The sequence below is a fragment of the Carcharodon carcharias genome, chromosome 3 (genome assembly GCF_017639515.1).
Source record: "Carcharodon carcharias isolate sCarCar2 chromosome 3, sCarCar2.pri, whole genome shotgun sequence".
NCBI classification, from domain to species: domain Eukaryota; kingdom Metazoa; phylum Chordata; class Chondrichthyes; order Lamniformes; family Lamnidae; genus Carcharodon; species Carcharodon carcharias.
In genome coordinates this window covers 171,099,981-171,120,457 of record NC_054469.1, presented here as the reverse complement: position 1 = coordinate 171,120,457, position 20,477 = coordinate 171,099,981, and the positions used below count along the sequence as shown (strand labels likewise).

Here is a 20,477-nt window from a genome sequence, read left to right as displayed (position 1 = left end):
AATCCAGAGGTTCATCATTTGACTCAGACCTCAAAGATGCCTCTTCCCCAGTGGCCCTCCGAGTGCCAGGGAGCTCGTCTGAACCTGCCTCCTCCTGCTGCGGATATGTGTCTGTGCAGTGACCACCAGATTGTGAACCCAAGCCTGCTCTAGATCTAGGTCCCACCGTGTGTGTGTCTCTGCGTTGGTGGAGGGTGTGGGTAAGTGCTATGACATGCCTTCCGGTCTGCTTATTTCCACCTCTTCATTGGAGGAGGTGTCCTCTTGGCTGCAGATGAGGACCTGGATGGAGCTGAAGGACTGGCTGGTTGAAGGTGTCGGTCCCTTGGCAGAGCTCCCTGTGAACCAAAGTAGAGATAATAAGTACGTGACAGCAGAGTCAAAAACAGGAGAGAGAGCACTCACAGTTGCGTTGAGGGAGGGATGATGTGGTGCAGGATCCTCAGGTGGGTGTTCGCCGCCGACCTCACTGTCACCAAAGGCACGGTCCATGTCCTCACCAGTCAGCGTGATGGCAGGCTCCTCAAAGTGAGTGAGGGGCTTAATGTGGGCCACTCCACCCCCCCTCCCTCAATGTGGGACCTCTCCCTGCTGATGTGAGCCAGCTTCTCCTGCATGAAAACAGATGGAGAGAGTGTGAGCAGGATACATGGCACTGTGTGGAATGATTGTGTGGTGAATGGAGTCATGGAGAGGTTCAGGATGCAAGCTCAAGGTGATGAGTGTGATGGAGATGTGACGGTGTATGAGAGGGTTAGTGATTTTGTCTCTTGAGGCATGATATCCCTGTGAAAGTGTGATTGTTTTGTGAGTGTGAGAGTTGAGAGTGATGAGAAGAATGAGTTACCCTGGAACGGATGAGACTGTTCATCCTGCAGTGGCACTGTGTGGCTGTCCTCTTTTGCAGGCCATTGATACTAACCAGTGCTGCCACTGCCTGCCATACTGGATTGGTGATGCCGTTGCCTGTCCTGTTGGCAGACTGGGGGGTAGAGGGCACTATAGTGGGCCTCCATAGCATCCAAATGACATTCCAGTGATACGTCATTAAACCTGGGGGCTGCAGTCTTTTTGCCTTTTGTGGACATCTTCCCTGCAGCAGTCATGGGCTGGAAGCACTGAGATGTGTGCGTGTGGCTGGACTTCAGATTTGGCACCCGACATGATGAAGCGGCGAGGTGATGGCGTGGCAGGCGAATGACAGCCTGCCCGCCATGGCAATGGCATGTTTCCCAAGAATATATAACAAATGCAGCGGTTGGGACGATACGGCGTGAAAAGCCGCCATTGAGGCCTACCCACTACCATACAAATCTGGGGCTATTCCGTGCTTAGTCTGGCTGTAAAACCTTTGTAATGATTACACCGGAATGAAGGGTAAATGTACTTTTATTGGCCGACTAAACTCATAATTACTGCTAAACCACCTCATTAGTCCTGAAGGAGTAATTTTATATTCGCTGAATGTCTAATCTCCCCATTATGATAGCCCTAATAGCCTCCGTTATTTTTACCGCAAAATCCAGGCATATTACAGTTAGAATCAGTGTACATGTTATGATCATTTGTTTGAAGTGTTATTTTTCTACTGATCAGAACTGTCATTTACATAGTGCCTTTCACAACTTCAATGGTGTTTTAGTGAAGTACAGTGGTAATGTAGGAAAATTATTAATGTTGAGAAAACTGATGTCATTTTTCAGAACACAATCTACAAATGGACTCAGATGTATCCACAGAATTGTTGGAATGGTATGAAAGCAGGCATATTATCTAAACTTGTCCAATTAAAATTCATAGTGCAAATAGTTCCTGCCTTCTATGAATACATTTATATTTACTTCATTTTTAATACAGATTTGATGTGAATTTCCTATAAGTTTGTGATGATTGCTCATGGCAATGAATATTATTTCTTCCCAAACTGAAAGAAATACGAACGTATAGACAACTCCATAGCTCAGACCCATGGCACAAATGTGATTTTATTGAACACAAACATTGAGAATGCATGTGTTAAGCTGCCATAATGATTAATGACACTTCAATCAAGAGTAGACATGTTTGGAAGAATTTAAAATCTTAAATAAAAACAGCCGCTTCAAATGGTTTAAGAAAAATAATCAGGCACTTAAGTTTTGGTTGCAGATCTGTTGACACTAACACCTACTTATAAATCATTGTTGGATTAAAGTGACTCCATTGGTTCTATGCTAAATATTTTCAGATATATGATTGATAGACTCCATTTCATGCCATCCTAGGTTAAACCTAGAGGATATTTTAAAGTTTTTAATGTCAACCTCACTAAAAAAGACTATTTTCAATGTGAAACTTAGAAATACCCACCTCCTTTCTGGCGAAATTGGTTTAGTTGAATGTTCTGTTTGAAAATAAAGTATTCTTCTTCCTTTCTCAAAACTTTTGATATCTAATATCTAATAACATGGTATTGCATGGAAACAACATTAGTACCTGCACCTTAACAGGCATAATTGTCCGGCATTGGAGAAGATCCACAAATAAGGAGATAAATTACAGGTATAGAAAGTCATTCTTCAAATGCTTTTTCATTGAGGGAAAAACATTTATATACAAGTTCATTAGCTAAAATTCTGTTATTTTAGATTATTTCGTTTTAAAATTTTACAAATTAGTAAATGTTAAACAAAAGCATATAAAATGTTTGTTCTAATAAATATTTAAATAGAAGACTGCTGTTGACAGACTTTGTAACATCAGTTGGTCCTTTGATCTGGATTGGGAAACTTTACTGGTTATTGGTGCAGTATTCTTAACATTGGAACACTGAACATTCAAAATGGTATCACAGCTTCAACAGATGTTGTCCATAAACTAAATAATTGGTCAAGCAACATGTGATAAGATCAAAGATGTTTGTGATCATTTTATAATGGTCCAAATCTTGCTGCAGCAGGGCACCCTGTTATGTATGCTGTTGGGTTGACTTTTTCCTACACCTTTCAGCTGATATAATTTTTGCCCTATATGTGCGAGCTGATGGCAACGAAACACAGGGATCTTGACAAATAACCAATGAGATTTAAGAATTAAGAAAGAAGGGTGAATAATTTGAAATAAGGGTGAATTAGAGTTAATACAGGTACAGAATTAAAGCAAAGAGAAACTGAAGGAAGAGAAAGAAAAAAGATAGAAAAGAAAAAACAAAATGTAATTATCTTAAAGTCTCTGAGAAGAATTTACTATCTGCACGAATCAGATTCAGCAGTTTAAATAGTACACTTTCTGAGCTGGGGTGGGGGGGAGGGGGTGCGGTGTTAACTGGCATTACACTAACAATTATCATGTCATCAAAAGGATACTTATGCTGTTAAGCACCAATTCTGATTTTCTGTGGTGAATTTAGTTTGAGTTTAATATGTAAATCCAGACATAATTGTTGAGGTTGCAGATGAACTGCTGTATGTGCGAGGCAAAGAATGAAGCAATGTCTTTGGTCTTCCCAATATTTAATTGTAGAAAAATTCTGCTCAGCCAGTACTAGATGTCTAACAAGTAGTCTGAAAATTTAGTGACTGTGGAGAAGTTGAGTGTGGCAGCGGTGAGGTAGAGCTGGGTGTTATCAATGTATATTTGAAAACTAATGCAGTGTTTTGTATGGTGTCTCCAAGGGCAGTGTGTAGAAGAGTTGTAGGAGGGGCCAAGGATAGCTCCTTGGGGAACACCAGTCATAACAGTGCAAGAGTGGAAAAGAAGCCATTGCAGGTGACACTCTGGCTACAATTAGATAGAAACGAATGCAGCCAGTCAAGTGTAGACACACCCAACTGGATGACGGTGGTGGGCATGATTATGGTGTGGTTGAGCTTGTCAAAGGCTGCAGATAGGCCGAAAGACAAGGAGGGATAGTTTACATTCAGTTTCACACTCAGCTAGGATGTCATTTGTGACTTTAAGGGCCATTTCAGTACCGTGGCAAGGATGAAAACCTGAATGCAGGCATTCAAACGTGGAGTTCCTGGCAAGATGGGCATGGATTTGGGGGTGACGTTCAAGGACTTAAGAGGAAAGGGAGGTTGGAGACTGATGCCGGGGTGGGGGGAGACGGGTATAGGTTTCCAAGTGCAGTGGGGTCAAGTCATGGCTTTTTTGAGGGGAGTGATAAAAGAGAGACAGAGTACATGTACAGAACCATTAATAATAACAACATGAGAATAGGAGGGGCAATTGGTGTCCAGTAGTTTAATGTGAATAGGGCTGAGGGAGCAGGAGATGAGTTGTCTGAAAAAGGTGAGCTTGAAAAGGGCATGAGGGGACATAGGAGACAAAGATATGAGTTCAGGGCTAAGGCAAGTGGGGAGGCTTTAGAGGAAGTTTGGTCCAGTGGGCTGGTGGAATTGAGGGAAGAGCCAGAGGCAGCTGATCTTAGTGGCAAAGAAGTCTGCACTTATTGTTGGAGGAGATAGGGAGAGGTGTTTCAGAAGATGGTTTGCATTAGAGAAAAGCTGGAAGTTTTTCTTTAATTTCCAGATGATCCTGAAATATTGAGCAGTCTTAGCACACAGGAGGACCACCAATGGTATTTTATGTGGTCCAAGCACATCTGGAAGTGGATGGCTAAATCAGTTGTCTGCCGTGTCCCTTCAAGTTTACAATCCTTGGACTTAAAGGAGCAGAAATGAGGGTAAGGGAAACAGAAAGGGTAAGAGAGAGTAATGGTTTTATTGGGTTTAGGGCATCAAAAGTGGAGGCGAGGGTGCAGTTGAGAACAAATCAGTAAGTGCAGAAATGCTGTGGTGAATAGAGGGCCAAAGGCTAGATAGTTGGGGTTTTGAAAGTGCAGTCCTAAGTGAATTGGGGGAATAGCCTTTTTTATAGAGGTGGTTACAGAAAGGAGGGAGGGTTAGGGCATGCAAGGGGGATTTCAGTGGAGAGTGATACAAGGAAGTGATCAAGTCTTATCTGTGATTGACACAACAGAGTAGCGAGATCACATGTGATGACAAGGTCAAGAAGATGGCTGTTAATATGGATTTGAGAGATAACAAGCAGCAGAGATTTAGGGAGAATAAGAGAGCAATAAACTCAGAGGAGAGAGAACACGATGAGTTGAGATGAAGGCTGAGAAGTCATTCTGTGCAGAGGCTGAGGAAGAGAAGCAATGAAGATGCCTCAGTGAGACCATATTTTAAATGGGGGACTTGGGAGGTTGGCAGAGAATAAGTTCTTGGGAGGATGGCAGAGAATGAATAAAAGATCAGAAGAAAAACTAGGAGATGAACATATGAGCTCTTGCACCTGTTCCATGATTCAATGCAATCATGACTGATTTTCTGCCTAAACTACACTTTTCCACCCACTCCCCATATTTCCCTTGATTCCCTGAGACCCCCAAAATCTGTTTACTTCAGCTTTAAATATACGCTGGAGCATCCACAACATTCTGGGGTAGAAAATTCCAAAGATTCACAACCCTTTGAGAGAAGATGCTTCTCACTTCAGTCCTAAATGATCAGCTCCTTTTCCTGAGACTGTGCCCCATATTCTAGATTCCCAGCCAGGGGAACAACTTCACAGTGCCTATCCTGTCAAGCCCCTTCAGAATGTTACATGTTTCAATGAGATCACCATTTTTCTCAATTCCAGAGAGCAAATAGAGGCCCAATTTACTCAACCTCTCATCATAGGGCAATCCTCTCATCCCAGGAACCAATCGAGTGAACCTTCACTGTTCTGTCTCCAATGCAAGGATATCTTTCCTTAAATATGGAGACCCAAACTGCACAGAGTACTCCATGTGTGATCTCACCAAAACCCTATACAATTGTAGCAAGACTTTCTTATTTACCTCTCTTCTGAATTGCTGGTAATATAGGTCCAAAATAGGTTGATTAATGGAAAAGAGAGTAATGGTGAACAGTTGTTCCTCAGATGAGTAAGCTGTATAGAGAGGTTCTTCAGGGATCAGTTTTAGGACCATTGCTTTTCTTGATCTATATTAATGATCTAGATTTGGGTGTGCAGGGAACAATTTCAAAATTTACGGATGACACAAAAAAACTTCAAGAGGATATAGATAGACTGGTGGAATAACGGATACATGGCAGATGAAATTTAATGCAGAGAGTTGAGATTTGATACACTTTAGGAAAACGAATGAGGAAAGGTAATATAAAATAAAGGAGAGTTTTAAAGGGGATGCAAGAGCAGAGGGGCCTGGGCATATAGGTGCACAAATCGTTGAAGGTGGCAAGGCAGGCTGAGAAAGCGGTTAATAAGGCATATGGAATTCTGGGCTTTATAAATTGAGGCACAGAGTACAAAAGGAAATTATGGTGAACCTTTTCAAATGCTGCTTCAGCATGAAATGGAGTAATGGTAATCTGTCCAAGGGCAGGTCCTCTGCCCATTTCTCCATGTCTCACAGTTCTGCGCTTTCCTCTTCATTTGCTTGTGAGAGCCTCCCATTTTCAATTTCAATGGGCAACGAACAATAGGACTAAGGAAAGAGTATGAGGTGGTTTCCCATTGCCTTCCTTGTGTGTGCTTAAAGAAAACACAAGTTCCCTTCCTGAAGGATCCTAAGGGAACCTGAATGCAGCTGTTGTCTCTCAAGATTCTAGCACTTCTGCCAGCCCCAGTGAAAACTTGTCAGTTCCATCATTAGCCATGGCTCATAATCCGGAGCACTGGACCTTTTCCTGGGCCTAGGGCAATTCTCAAAAAGGCAGGGATGGCCATCCTCACGTCTTAAATGACACTGCTACCCCATGCAACATTGTGTCCAGTTCTGGGTACCATACTTTAGGAAAGATGTGAAGGCATTATACAGGGTACAGGAAAGATTTACAAGAATGCTTTCAGGGATGAGGGACTTCAGTTACTGGGATAGATTTGAAAAACTGGGGCTGTTCTCCCAAAGAGATTTGATCAGGGTCTGCAAAATCATGAGGCGTCTGGACAGAGTAGATGGGAAGAAACTATTCCCATTGGTAGGATGGTCAAGAAGTAGAGGACACTGATTTAAGGTGAATGACAAAAGACCAAAAGGGAATTCTTTTTTATGCATTGAGTGGTTAGGTTCTGGAACACACTGCTTGAGAGTATGGAGGCAGATTTAATTATGGCTTTCAAAAGGATATTGAATGACATTCTGAAGAGAAAAAAATTGCAGAGCAATGGGGAACAGTGGGCCTAAGTGAGCTGCTCTTGCAGACGGCAGCATGGACACCATGGGCCAATGGCCTCTTTCTGTGCTGTAGCCATATGATTCTATAAATTTACTCAGCTACTCATCACAGGAGAGCCCTCGCTTCCCAGGAACCAAGTTAGTGAATCTTCACTGTTCTGCCTCCAATGCAAGTGTATCCTTCTTTAGATATAGAGACCAAAACTACGCATAGTACTCCAGTTGTAGTCAAAGTAGTTGGTAACATTTAAAACGGCGATCAAGAGAATCCAGGAGAAATATATCTCACTGAAAAGCAAGAAGAAGCTAACTCATTTTAAATAAGTGTAATCCACAACCTGAGTCACCCAATGGTTAAGTTACATAAGATAATTTCAAAAAAATTACTCTCTAGTTTAATTGGGGTACGTTAGTCAGTTCCTTAGTAATAGAAATCATTTAGAAATGATCAAAATATATGTAATAGCATCCAGCTTAATTTTTGGAGCTTCTTAGAATGCCTACAAAGAGTGCAATTAGCAAAAACTCCCAATGCTAATTAATTCACCCTAGAGTGTGGCCTGCTTCCGGCGTGATGTTTTTAAAACTAGAGTAAAAGATCACGGAAACTCAATTTATGTCGAACATAATTTTTGCTTTCAATTCAGTGATCCTTTTCGCTGATCACTGATACTGGGGAATTGAGCTGAAGGAAAAACAGCGCAACTGAGTGAAACTGCAGGCCATAGTGCTAATGAGAGTTATTTCTGGCACTCAGTTTTGAAAAAGGATTTCTCATGGTGTTTTCAGTTTACTGCATGAATATATACTTCTCTGGAAGGTGGGTGATGCTAAATTTAGCTATAAGATTTATACTATTATAGCAATTAAATGCTAATGTGAAGTGAGGACCTTTAATCAACTCCTGGCAACTTTCTGACCACAGGAAAAATCACAGCAGCTCTTCAGTTTGTCCTCACACCCAAAATCCAGATGTAAGCGTTCTTCGGTTTTGTTCAATTGCTAAAGGTCAGTATCCAGAACCATGCTTTGCTCTTGCTTTCTCTAGCCACCACCACTCCATCTAACTCAACACAATTTAAAGATGAAGCCTGGTACTTTCCTCATTCATATGGTTCAACACCATATCAAACAGTATTCTTGTTGATCATTTTCCAGCTGTTTCTGAAGTACTTTGATGCTTTAAAGCTTCAGTGTCACTTCCAACTGAGAGATTGTGAAATTGTGAGCCACAAGAGGGCTTAAGGTAATAAGGCGCATGTTGAAATTGGAGGCTTGGCTTTCAACCATTTAAATATCCTCACTTCTGGTTATAGGCCAAGAAAATGAATCTATAGCCTGCCTTCTTTGTTTTCTTACAGGCAGTATTTTTCTCTGTGAATAACACCGAAGGTACAAAAATGTAATCAGCATGAGCAACATTTTTTTTGACACACAGCTTTTCAGCACCAGAACAATAATCATAAACCACAGTTTTTAATTAAATTTTATGTTGCTGCAAGCAATACTTGCTGGTCCTTTGCATGAAACATGTTTCACCTTCCTCTTTCCAGTACATCAATGCGCGCATTTAACCTTTCAAGGTTTGTAGTGGCATTTTGGCAGCAAACTAAAACATTAAGTAAGCTTAACACATTTCAGTTTCTGGTCACAAACTCATCTATGTGATGTTTATGGCTTCTAATCAAAAGACTAAGAAATCCTAACCCTTGGTTCACAACTGCATTTTTAATTGTGAAGAGTACAATTTCTGCAGCCAAATCATTGCAATGAACTCAAACCGTGAAAGCTTAACGTTGCTTAGTTGAAAATTACAGAATATCACCTACCTTGTCACTGTCCAAAGTGTTCTGTGAGGTCCGTGATGCAATGGAGATTGTGTCGGGCTGACTGCTTGCATCTCCCTGACTGTCTAGTTCTTCTCCATCCCTGAAATAAAATAAAGTGTCTCATTGTCTGTTAACATTCATCTGAAGTACTAAAAAGACCGTGGTTCTTAATTATTACAGATCTCTCATTATAGTAATTTTTTGGGCTGTCACAAGTTCAATTAGTTGACTCAATAAGGTGGACCACACCCCACTTAATAAAAACACGTTCATATTTTGATGTCTGCTGATTAGTTATTATTTTTGACTCATTTATCCTGACCAGCTAAAGGCTGCATAAGAGGCAGATATATCAGAGGGTCACATGGCTGAAGAAGATTACAAAAATAGAGAGTGGTGCAGTGATCAAGGGATTCCAAAACAAAGATCAAAATTTTAAAACTGAAGCACTGTTGGACTAGGAGTCAGTATAGGTAAGTGAACGCAGAGTCCAGTTAGGATATGGGCAGCAGAGTTTTGGATGAACCCAAGTTTATGGAAGGAGGAAAATGGAAAGATGGTCAGCAAAACATTGCAATAGTCAATGTGAAAGGTAACAAAGGCCTGGACGTGAATTTTGTAAATTTTAGCACAGATGAACGGAGGCAGGGGCAAAGTCAGGTGATGTTATGGAAGAAGTAGGTGGTTTTGTGATGGAATACATAGTCAGAAGGTTCATATTTGACTCTGAGATGGCAAAGTTTTCAAAAAGAGTCTAGTTCAATCTCAACAAGACCAATGTAAACAGAATAACTGGTTATTTAACTGACTGCAATTTCTGAAATTTTGCTGTTCACAATTTCGCTGCCGCATTTGCTTTCAATACAATAACTTTTTACAAAAATGAGGTTTATAAGGCTGTTATGTTTTGAGTTTTTGTCTTTAATTTAGGATAAAATGAAGTGGCTCATGTTACCTGTTCTGAAGTCTGCCTAACAACAGGCCTGGGTGATGTGGCTGTTGAAGATTAAAGGGAAATTAAAGTTTGTTGGAGGCAAAGCATAAGGTGCTTACAGTTATTAGACCGCTAGTCTCTAAAGTTCCAGGAAGGTGTTGAGAATGTCGGGTTACAACAAGTTATGCTTTAAACCGTCCATGTACTTCCAAGGTAAAAGACAATTGGGGCAGGATTTTTCAGTTGGCATGCGGGGGTGGGCCTGACATGCCGACGTGTAAAATGAAGCGTGATGACATTGCGCATGGGTCCCAAAGTTATTGCACTGTCTTGCGATGTTTCCCGATATTTAAACAGCCTATTAAGGCCATTAATGTAATTGTTAAAGCTGCCTGTCCAACCTTAATGTTGGCGGTCAGGCGAAAAGGCCAAGCAACCTTCACATTTTTTAGGAAACCTCATCCACGAGCGGGATGAGGTTTCCTCAAGCGTTTATTAATTAAATTTTAAAAATTTATGAAATATAAAAATATGTCCCATCTCATATGACACAGTCACATGAGGGGACATGTTTAAATAAATTTTTGAGCAATTTATTTAATTATTTCAATGTTGGTTTAATCTTCCTGAGGCAGCTCCGTGCCTCAGAGAGATTGAAGCGCTCTTTCGCGCAAAAGAGTGCTGGCCTTGTCTCTCCCTCCTCCCACACAGTTAGCACTGACTGCCACAGCTAGCGTCTTATGCTGGGCAGGCCTTAATTGACAGCGATCGACTCTGTGACCACCCCCACACGCTCCTGCTGAGCCCACCCGCCGCCTGAAAAATTCAGGCCTTTGAGTCTCAAGGATAACTAATCAGCATTTCTACTTGGATGCCAGACCCACATGATTTACGGTGCCATGGAAATGGGCTTTGAAAAGGGGAGGGTTTCTAAAATATCCCTGAAAACTCTCAGACTTAGGCAGTTTGCCAGGACTTGGGAGCAAATCAGAAGCGAGAGGTCAAAAGTCCCTATAGCTCACTGTGCAAGAGAGGTGGTGAGAGCGTGCGCTCCGATTGAAAAGACCAAATTTGTGGGGATTTGAAATGAGGCTGGAAGATTTGCCTAGCTTGCACTCGAGACAAAATCTCCAGGAAAAACCCTTACCATTAAAGACAGTTCTGGGGTTAAAAGTTACCAGGCCAGGAAAGGGAAGAGAATCACTTTGGGACTGGGTCTGGGAAAATCAAATGACTACTTATGGGACAGTGGGATTTTCAGCTGTCTTAAAAGTAAAAGGCCATCGTTCCATTCTGTAGTTTAAAGTATAACTTGCCTATGAAATAATGTTTAGTCATTGCTGCTTTTTGTTACAGTAAAGGTCTTAAAAATGTGAAACCTTGTCATGTCATCCTTTCACCTATTAACTGGCTGTTCAAATTTCTTTTTAAAAGTTACTGGTCTCTACGGGGATCATAACAAACTACTGTTTAAAAACAATTAATTGATTATAAAGCATTTGGGGATGCTCCGAGGACAAGAAAAAGGCTGCATATCTCCAACTGCATGCTTTCCAACACAATATCTCCAGAAATGCGTTCTCTTCTTGCCCTGCACAGTCATCTCTGGAATTCTACATGGATCTATCCTCAGCCACCTCCTCGTTCTCATCTAAATGTGGCCCCCAATGACCTCATTTGCATGCAAAAGGTCAACTCCAAAATGTTAACACAATCCAGCTCTACCATTCTAATACTAGCCTTAAATTCATCATTATCATCCCTGTGTTGACAGATTGCCTGACATGAAATCAAGGATAAGATAAAGTTTCTATCCAACTGAATATTTAGACAACCAAAGCCTTTTCTTTTGGCCATCATAAACCTCCTTCCTTGCCACTTATTCTACCACCTTTGTGGTTACTCATCAGGTAAAGATAGGTTGTGAAACACCAAGGTATCCTTCAGGATCCAGAATGGATTTTTGAACTGCAAACCTATTCATTACAAAGGCTGCATACATCTACATCTGTGGCCTGAATGCCTTTCACCTTAATCCCACTGCCAACAAAATCCTTATCTGTGGTTTTTGTCACATCGAGAGTTAATTCCTCAACATCCTCCTTACCCACTTTTCAACCGCCTCCATTCCCAAACTGCAACTTATACAAAACTGAGTAAGTTGTAGCCTATTATATGCTCATCACCACCACCCTTGTACCCCAGTGCATCAAGTCGACCATCTTTGTTCTCATCTTCAAACCTTTCCGTGAGCTATGTCTTATCCTGCCATCAACTTTGGCCTTTGAAGAAATTTCATTCCCTCTGGACCGCTGTTGGGGGTGCCACTGGCCACCATCACACTACACTCTGGAACCTGCTCATCAATATCCACAGATGGCTTGGTGTATATTACTTTTTATTTTTCCCCTCTGTAATGTGCCCTGGAACACTTTTCTACATGCCAAATAAATGCAAGTTATTGTGTATTCTGACAATCCCCAAAATTAAGATATTTTCCTTTTAACCACTCAGTTAAAAATATTTATATGGGCCCAGAATTTTACAAAAAGCAACCAGGCCAATAAATGAGAACTTTTGTTTACCTGTGTGAAGAAAAGCAAAGAAATACAATAAAGCAAGACTCTCTGGCTATTTGTGCACCATAATTATTCATATCTACTTTATTCCAATCAAAAGTCAACCCATTATATTTGAGATCTGAATAACTGTTAGCCAACACCATTTGTATGACACACACAAAGCTAACTTTCATACACTTGTTTTAGCTCTACTCCTCCCCTCAAAAACATTAAGACAAATATCCCTGCAAGCAATATCATGTCAAATGTAAGTGGGCACATTGAATTTTTAAATGGATGAGCCAAAGTGTATAGAAAAGTGTATGTTTTCAGTGGTTGAGGGGGTCTAGAACAAGAAATTAAATCTAAGAGATTTAGGATAGAGAACAATAGAAACATTCTAACACAAAGGATTGATACTACAATATACACTGGCGTTAGTAATTGAAGCAGATATCAGGTCACCTTCCAAGAACAGATTAACATGGAGCCTTGGGATAGGAGAATAAAAAAAATGTAGGAACAGGGTTTTCGTATGGGATTAGAACTACTGCTTGGGTGAATAATAAACACAAATACATATTTGTTGGGTTGAATGACCTGTTTCCATGCTGTAATATCTATTTAAAACTATTTCAGAAGTTAAATATAGACAAGTGTAAAGAACTGGAATATAAAGCACTTCAAGAAATTGGAATAGGTAGGTAAGAAATTGGAAGCAATTGACAGATATTAGCAGATCTAACACTCGATATGTCCAATCATGGAGGAGTAACAATTGGCAAAACAAATTGAAGGCTTAAGTAACCAAAAAAGTAAAGGTCAGAGAAAATTATGCAAAAATTTTCCAATGCTCTGGTCAGACCATACTTTGCTGTGTCCAGTGCTACTGAGTGAACCACAACAGAGACATGCTAACTGTGAAGGCAATGATGAGGGAAACCATGAGATTGATTAGTAACATCAAGCATTGACATGTGAAGAAAGACTGAAGAGACTTGAGCTTTTCTGCTTCAAAGGTGGAGCCAGAGAAGACAGCTTTCAACAACAACTTGTATTTAGAGAACACCTTTAACATATTAAAATATCCCAAGGCATTTTCACAGAGGCATAGAGACAAAATATGACACTGAGCCACATAAGGACATATTAGATCAGATGACCAAAAGCTTGGTCAATTAGAAAAGCAAGATAGAAAGGTAGAGAGGTTTAGGGAAGGAATTCCAGAGCTTAGGGTCTGGACAGCTGAAGGCACAGCCACCAGTAGTGAAGCCACTAAAATCAGGAATATCCATGAGGCCAAAATTAGAGGAGTAGATATCTGAGCGTTGTAGGGCTGGAGGAATTGCTGAGATAGGAAGGGGCGAGGCCATAGAGGGATTTGAAAACAACGGTGGGGATTTTAAAATTGAGGCACTGCTTAACTGGAAGCCAGAATAGGCAAGTGAGCACAGGGGTGATGGGCAAACGGAATTTGGTGTCATAGGGCAGCAGAGTTTCTCCATGAGAAAGCGGGAGACCAGCCAGGGATGTGCTAGAATAATTAAGGCTGAAGGTAAAAAAGGCATGAGTGAGGGTTATCAGCAGCAGCTAATGCAAGGGCAGAGTTAAGCAATCTTATGGAGGTGAAAATAGGTGGTCTTAGCAATAGTGCAGATGTGGTTGAAAGTTCATCTCAGGGTCAAATATGACACTGAGGTTGCACACAGGTTCAGCCTCACACTGTTGCCAGGGAGAAGGATGGAGTCGGTGGCAAGGTAACAGAATTTGGAGTAACTAAAGACAATGGCTTCAGCCTTCTCAATATTTAACTGAAGGGAATTTCTGCACATTCAGTACTGGATGTCAGAAAGCAGTCTGATAATTTTGAGACAGTGGAAGGATTGAGTGGGATGTTAGTGAGAATAAGCTGGGTGCATTGTCGTACGTGTGGTAAATCCTCAATTCCAACTGGTGTCACAGCCTCACAAAACCTCAGACCTCAAGAGAAGTATAACCGGAAAATGATCATAGAAAAACAAAGTTAGAAATTGGCTCAGTGTCGAAAATGAGAGGAGGTGGTGAAATAATCTGCAGAAAAACTAACGAAATTAATTGTACAAATATCCTGTGGGACACAAACTTTTAGCTCTGATTATCAAAGAGGATTGATTTTTTTTTAAATGTTGTTCGAAGAAAACTATGCATCAAGGAATATTCTGCAGTTTTGTACACTTATTTCTATCTATGAATAAGTATTTTTAAGTTCTTTCTGCTCAATTAAAAACAACAACTTGAAGGGAGCAAAAGATGTTCCATGTTCATCAGGTGGTGCTGTAACCAAAGGCTCACGCAAAGTACATATCTAAGGTAAATTTTATTTACTATCCAAATGAACAGCCAATTTATTGTGTGGAGAAATTTCTTTAAAGAAAGTGTGTTGAAAATGTGGGACCTGCTGCATAATAGAATGATGGAAGCAGATAGCACTGCTACATTTAAGGGTGGCTTAATGCATAGATGAGAACGAGAAGAATAGAGGGATAGGGTAAGAAAAGGTAACAAGAATGGGGGAGGCTTGTGTAGCATATAAACACTGGCATAGAGCAGTTGCACTCAATGTCCTGTTTCTGTTCAGTAGATTCTATGCAACACTTGTAAATGAAGGATGATATAGCGAATCTGAGTTATGGGATGCATTTTAGAGCTCTGTGAATCACCTCTATTGTGAATTTAGGCTCAAACCAACACTTTGAGCACAAAGGAATACGGCTGTGGTTGTTGGAGGCCAATCATCTCAGCCCCAGGACATCGCTGCAGGAGCTTCTCAGGGTAGTGTCCTAAGTCCAGCGTTCTCTAGCTGCTTCATTAATAACCATCCCTACCACATGAGGTAAGAAGTGAAGATCTTTGTTGATGATTTTACAGTGTTCAGTAAATTGTGCAAATCCTCAGCAGTCCGTGCCCACATGATACAAGACCTGAACAACATTTAGGTTTGAACTGGTAAGTGGCAAGTAATAATCATGCCATACAAATGACAGGCACCAGTCATCTCCACAAGAGAGAATCTAACCATCTCCCCATGACATTCGATGGCATTACCATCACCAAATCCAAATCCCCCACTATCAACATCCCGGGGGCGGGGGGGGGGGGGTTACCAATGACCAAAAACTGAACTGGACCAGCAATATAAATACTGTAGCTACAAGTGCAGGTCAAAGGCTGAGAATTCTGTGGGGAGTAGCTCATCTCCTGACACTCCAAACACTGGCCATACTATCACGACTCACTGGGGATTGTGCACTGTCATATCAAGCCCCACGGTCCCTGAGCCTCAACAAATGTGAAAAGTTCGACCAAACCACCAAATTGCCTCAAGTTGACCTAACTGTTTAATTTAGGTTAACAGAATATGGGCACCAGGTTTGTAAACTTAAGTAAATAACTGTTTATTGAACAAACTGTCGTTAACCAGTGGCAAAAGAAAGAAATATGAACTGCAAATTTCTAACTCTATAACCTAAACGTCACCCCTTCTTAAATCCCTATACACACACATACAAGACAGACAAAAACATGCATTTTAAGGGTGGGATAAAACAGTTCAATAGCACCAATTCTGGCGTACAGGGTTCAATGGGTTGATTTTGATCGGTGTCTTCCAAATTACCAGGATGTTGCCTGGGCTGGAGAGTTTTGGTTATGAGGAGAGATTGGATAGACTGGGGTTATTTTCCCTGGAGCAGAGAAGATTGAGGGGGGACATGACTGAGGTGTATAAAATTATGAGGGGCATAGATAGGGTAGACAGGAAGGAACTTTTCCTCTTGGTGGGGGGAATCAATAACCAGGGAGCATAGATTTAAAGGAAGGGGCAGATGGTTTAGAGGGGGTGTGAGGAAGATTTTTTTTCACCCAGAGGGTGGTGGGAATCTGGAACTCACTGCCTGAAAGAGTGGTAGAGGCAGAAACCCTCATAACACTTAAGTAGTATTTGGATGTGCACTTGTGATGCCATGGCACACAAGGCTATGGGCATAGTGCTGGAAAATGGGATTAGAATAGTTAGGCACTTGTTTGCCTGGCGCAGACTTGATGGGCCAAAGGGCCTTTTTCTGTGCTGCAGACATTTATGGCTCTAAATTCTTTTCAGTTCTTGTTGATGACACAAAGTGGTCTTCCAACACTTTCAGTATTTAGTTCATTGGTTGAGCACTTGCCTTTCAATGTCTCTAACAATGATTTTCCCCTTTGCTTTAGCCCTTGATGTAATAGCACTTGCCAGTGCCCCTTCAATAGATCCATTTTAGAAAGAAATGACGCACTGCCAACCCCATCGATGCAACTTTTAACCGAGGAATTAAGTACGAATCTGTCCTCGCTACTATATTTACTTTCCTATAGTAATAGGAAAAAGACCTAAGACTTCTCTCTCCTATATGTGTAAGATTCCAGTAATCCTATGTGTCCAAGTTTCTAGAAAGACTCACAGGAGCATGTAAAGTAACACAAGAGCGCTTAAAAATTTCCTAAGCCAAAATGAAAGAATGGGCAGACAAACATGCTACAACTAGAATGTTCCAAGAAGATGAAGTATTGATATTGTTACGTTTATCGATATTTGGGTTTTCCGTATTCCTACATGTCCTGCCACAGGAGCTTCATGCGCTACTGCAATATCTCCTTGCGATATTTGGATGGTACCCCTATCTGATGAACAACTGTCCATTCCTCATCTGCAGGTCTGTGAGGGTGCCTCCACTTTCTCATCAGAACTCCGTTCTTAATGTAATAGCGCTCCAGAACTCCTTCCGCCTCAGCTTCAGCGTGAGCTGACTGTGCTAACTTGTTTAACTCTGGATCTGCTTTCTGAGCTTCAATTAATGAAGACATGCCAGATACTTCCTTTGAATTATCCTCATCCTTAAAAAAATTTCAGCTACGCTAAGATCTGCTCATGGTATTACTTTGACCTCTGGTGATGGACTTTGTTTAGCCATTGCTCTGGTCACCACACGCAATGGAAAAGTACCAGGAACTTGTTCTTGTAATTGCTCCATCTCTTTAGCCTCTCTCAGGCTTTCAGTAATTATGGGCGAAGCTATGACCTTCATTCCTGCCAAATCATTCCCTAGGAGTAAATCAACTCCAATCACGGGTAATTTCTTAACCAGTCCTACAACCACCGATCCAGACAACAAATCACACTCCAATTACACCTTGTACAATGGAACCGGGATATACTCTCCACTTATCTCATTCACCAATACTATAGCTTTCATTGAATTCTCTGGAGGGAAAACTGGGTCCTTCTCCAGCAAGAGTTTGAGTAGTTCCAGTTCCCCTTAATATAGTTTTGGGTTTAGCTGCATCATTTGATGAAAAAGGGGTTATCTTCCCTTTAGACAAAACCTTTTATATCTCTTATCTACCGTATTCACTTCACCTGCATTCACAGCAGTGTTTACCTCCAGGCGCTTATTTGTAGTTAAAGCTATAAGTAGATCCATGACATTTTCTTTGAGTTCCCTTTTCAGGGTCATTTTTAGGGACTCCAATGAGTTAGGTCTTTGAGTTTCATTTCTGCCCTCAGTACCTTCCTTCCTGATCTGGGGAGGAGATCTCAAGGTATTCCCTGCTATCCATTCTTTACCCTGGCTAATTGCCTTCCTTTCACTCTCCCACTTTCCATCCTTTTCAAATTTATGGGTTGATGAAAAAAAGGTTTAGTTTTATGGACCAGCTCATAATCATCAGCCATAACTGCTGCCTGTCCAGCAGTTGCAACCCTTTGGCCTTCAATGTGGGTTCTTATTACAGAAGGTGGGGAGTTGTTACATTTTTCCAAGAGAATGATCTCTCTGAGAACTTCATAGATAGTTTCAGCTCCTAATGCTTGAATCCACCTGTTAAAACTACTTTGCTTAACCCTTTCAAATTCAATGTAAGTTTGCCCAGTCTGTTTCCTTAAATTTCAAAACTTTTGTCTGTATACTTCAGGGACCAACTCATAGGCACTCAAAATGGCCCTTTTCATCACATCATAATCCCTAGAAAAGTCCTCTGACAGTGAAGCATAAATTTCTTGTGCTCTACCTGTCAATTTGCGCTGCATGGGAAATGTCCAGTTTTCCTTTGGCCAGTTCATCTGTTTAGCTATCTTCTCAAATGAAATAAAGAATGCATCAACATCCCTTTCCTCAAATTTTGGAAGAGCTTGTACAAATTTAAATATCCCCCTACTGGGGTCTGATCTAGAAATAAGCCCTGCCTCACATACTGGTGTCACCTTTTTAACTGTCAGCATTTTAAGCTAGAATTCTCTCTCTTTTTCTCTTTCCTCCTTTTCTAACTTCACCAGGTCTAACTCACTTTGAAATGTCCTTTCTCTTTCCTAATCTGCTGCTTCTAGTTCCAATATTTTTGATTTGCAACTGAATTTGAGCCCTGACCAATGAACCACCCCTTGGAGAACTCAGTCTCTCGGGTATTCCTTCCAATTTCAAATGCTGTGCCATCTCTTCGATTACCTCTGCCTTCTTAGCTTTGGCAGGCAATCCTACTCTTAATTTATTTGCCAATTCAATAAACCTGGCTTTTGGGATCCTTTGTAAAATCATCAAGGACATGCAGTTTCTAGTGCCATCTTATTTTTGACAGTACAAACCTGGTGTTTCCTTTTAGCTTTTATTACTTACTAAATCTACACTCAAAGTAATTATCTTTTGTTCCAAAATATCCCCGACCTAAGCCCCCAACTTTGCCACTACTCACTGGAGACTTGTCATATCAAGCCCCACTGCCACCGAGCTGCAACAAATGAGAGAATTTTGACCAAACCACCTGATTGCCCCATAATTATTTAATTTAAGTTAACAGAATACGAGCATCAGGTTTGTAAACTTAATAAGTAAATAATTGTTTATTGAACAAACTGTCACTTACCAGTGACAAAAAAGAGAAATATGAACTGTTAATTTCTAACTCTACAACCTAAACTCTACCCCTTCTTAAGTCCCTATACAAACACATACAAGACACACAAAAACATGGATTTAAGGGTGGGATAAAACAGTTCAATAGCACCAATCCCAGAGTACAGGATTCAATAGGTTGATATTGATCAGTGTCTTCCAAATTTTTTCCAGATCTTGTTGATGACACAAGGTGGTCTTCCAGCACTTTCAGTAGTTAGTTCACTGGTTGAGCACTTGCCTTTCAACATCTCTAACAATGATTTTCCCCTTTGCCTCGTGTCAGAGGTTTTCAGAGAGAGAACAGATTATAGAGATATGAGAAGAAAAAGCCAGCTAGCTACTATTATAGGATTACTGGAATCTTACACAGGAGAGAGAGGTCAAAGGTCTTTTTCCTTACAGGCTAGGAGCTATTCAGCTGCTCTGGCCTCACACAAAACCTGGTCACCTGGTCAGGGGCCAATTAAAATGTTGTTACCAGGCAGCTCCCTTGGTCCAGAACTCCTTTCTGGCACTATCCTGTCTTTCATGGCACACTCTGTTCCAGGAATGCAACACTGTATACATCTCTCATCCTGTTCCAGTGGACATGTCTTTCAAACTGTAGCCATTATAATTTTAATCCACAGTCCAACAGAAAATATCGAGATATGTTCCTTACAACACCTACAAAGCACAAGTCAGAAGTGTGATGGAATACTCTTCAGTTAGCTGGATGAGCACATCTTCAACAACACTCAACAACACTTCAACAACACTCAACAACAGCTCAATGCCATCCAGAACAAAGCAGCACACTTGATTGGCACTTCATCCATCACCTTAAACATTTATTTCCTCCTTCCACTACCTGGCAGGACAGCAGCACATATTAAGAAGCATTGCAGCAATTCACAAATGCCCATTCATAGCACTTCCCAAATTTGTATCTTCTACCACCTAGAACACCATCTCCAAGTTACATACCATCATGACTTGGTTCCTTCACTGCTGATGGGTCAGAATACTGGAGCTTCCTAA

General features: G+C 41.0%; 1 protein-coding gene across 9 annotated transcripts in view; it reads right to left on the bottom strand.

The window, feature by feature from the left end:
* The window catches only part of LOC121275778 (triple functional domain protein-like), a 650,960-nt gene that overhangs the window by 206,647 nt on the left and 423,836 nt on the right, over positions 1-20,477 (bottom strand). For all 9 annotated transcript variants that reach the window (XR_005942563.1, XM_041183384.1, XM_041183386.1 and 6 more), the window contains one exon: positions 9,001-9,100. Coding sequence is in view for 8 of the 9 variants with exons in the window: in XM_041183384.1 (XP_041039318.1) it covers positions 9,001-9,100 (100 nt within the window). In the remaining variant the exon portion in view is untranslated. The remainder of the gene's footprint in view (positions 1-9,000; positions 9,101-20,477) is intronic.